The sequence below is a fragment of the Morone saxatilis genome, unplaced genomic scaffold (assembly GCF_004916995.1).
Source record: "Morone saxatilis isolate NCDOM2014 unplaced genomic scaffold, NCSU_SB_2.0 Contig14, whole genome shotgun sequence".
In the NCBI taxonomy this organism is placed as follows: domain Eukaryota; kingdom Metazoa; phylum Chordata; class Actinopteri; family Moronidae; genus Morone; species Morone saxatilis.
The window spans coordinates 10,065,317-10,065,981 of record NW_023339696.1 but is presented as its reverse complement, the minus strand read 5'-3'; the positions used below and the strand labels follow the sequence as shown (position 1 = coordinate 10,065,981).

At 34.0% G+C, this 665-nt stretch overlaps 1 protein-coding gene across 1 annotated transcript in view; it reads left to right on the top strand.

The window, feature by feature from the left end:
- LOC118322804 (GTPase IMAP family member 8-like) overlaps nt 1-665 on the top strand; it is a 5,248-nt gene continuing 4,583 nt past the window's right edge. The window contains exon 1 of the mRNA XM_035654624.1: nt 1-168. Within this exon, the coding sequence (XP_035510517.1) occupies nt 144-168 (25 nt within the window). The 5' untranslated portion in view covers nt 1-143. The remainder of the gene's footprint in view (nt 169-665) is intronic.

Below are 665 nucleotides of genomic sequence, written 5' to 3'. Positions count from 1 at the left end.
TCCATATTCCCAAACTGCGTATCAGATATTGCTACAGACTGCTGTTGATTTGGCCATTTAATACTTATCTTTCTTCACATCTTATCACTAATATGGTTACCAACTGGAGGCAGAAGTGTCAGTAGTGTATACATATAGAAACAATGGATAATCTACATTCCACCTCAGGTAAGTTGACTCCTCATACACTTTAGCCTTTATGCCCTCCTGCATCTTGTGTAATTGCTTAGGCAGGACACCACAGTGACTAGAATACAGTATTTATTATATTTATTTGTTAAAGTAATGCAATTACACCTATAATTGAAGCTAATTGGTTGCCTCTATACCTATAGGCTTTTTGAGTTTATGTTGAACAACTCAATAAATAATAATAATAGTATTTCATTAGATCTGAATTGAAATTTACAGGATAAAATGTTCTACTTTTCTATTTCTCCTTCATCGAACTATTTATTTTGCTGTATGTCTGTAGAAGATCAAGTCACTGGTTTGTGAGACTTCCAGCCGACATTTAGTAGTTAATCAAAACAGCTTTTCCTGGCTAAAGATGTCCTTTGTATACTGTTGCAGTGACATTGTTTTTTGTCATACACTCACATTATTAGGCACACCTTACTAAAACTATACAGGGATACACACTTGTAAGTAAGTAAGTAAGTAAG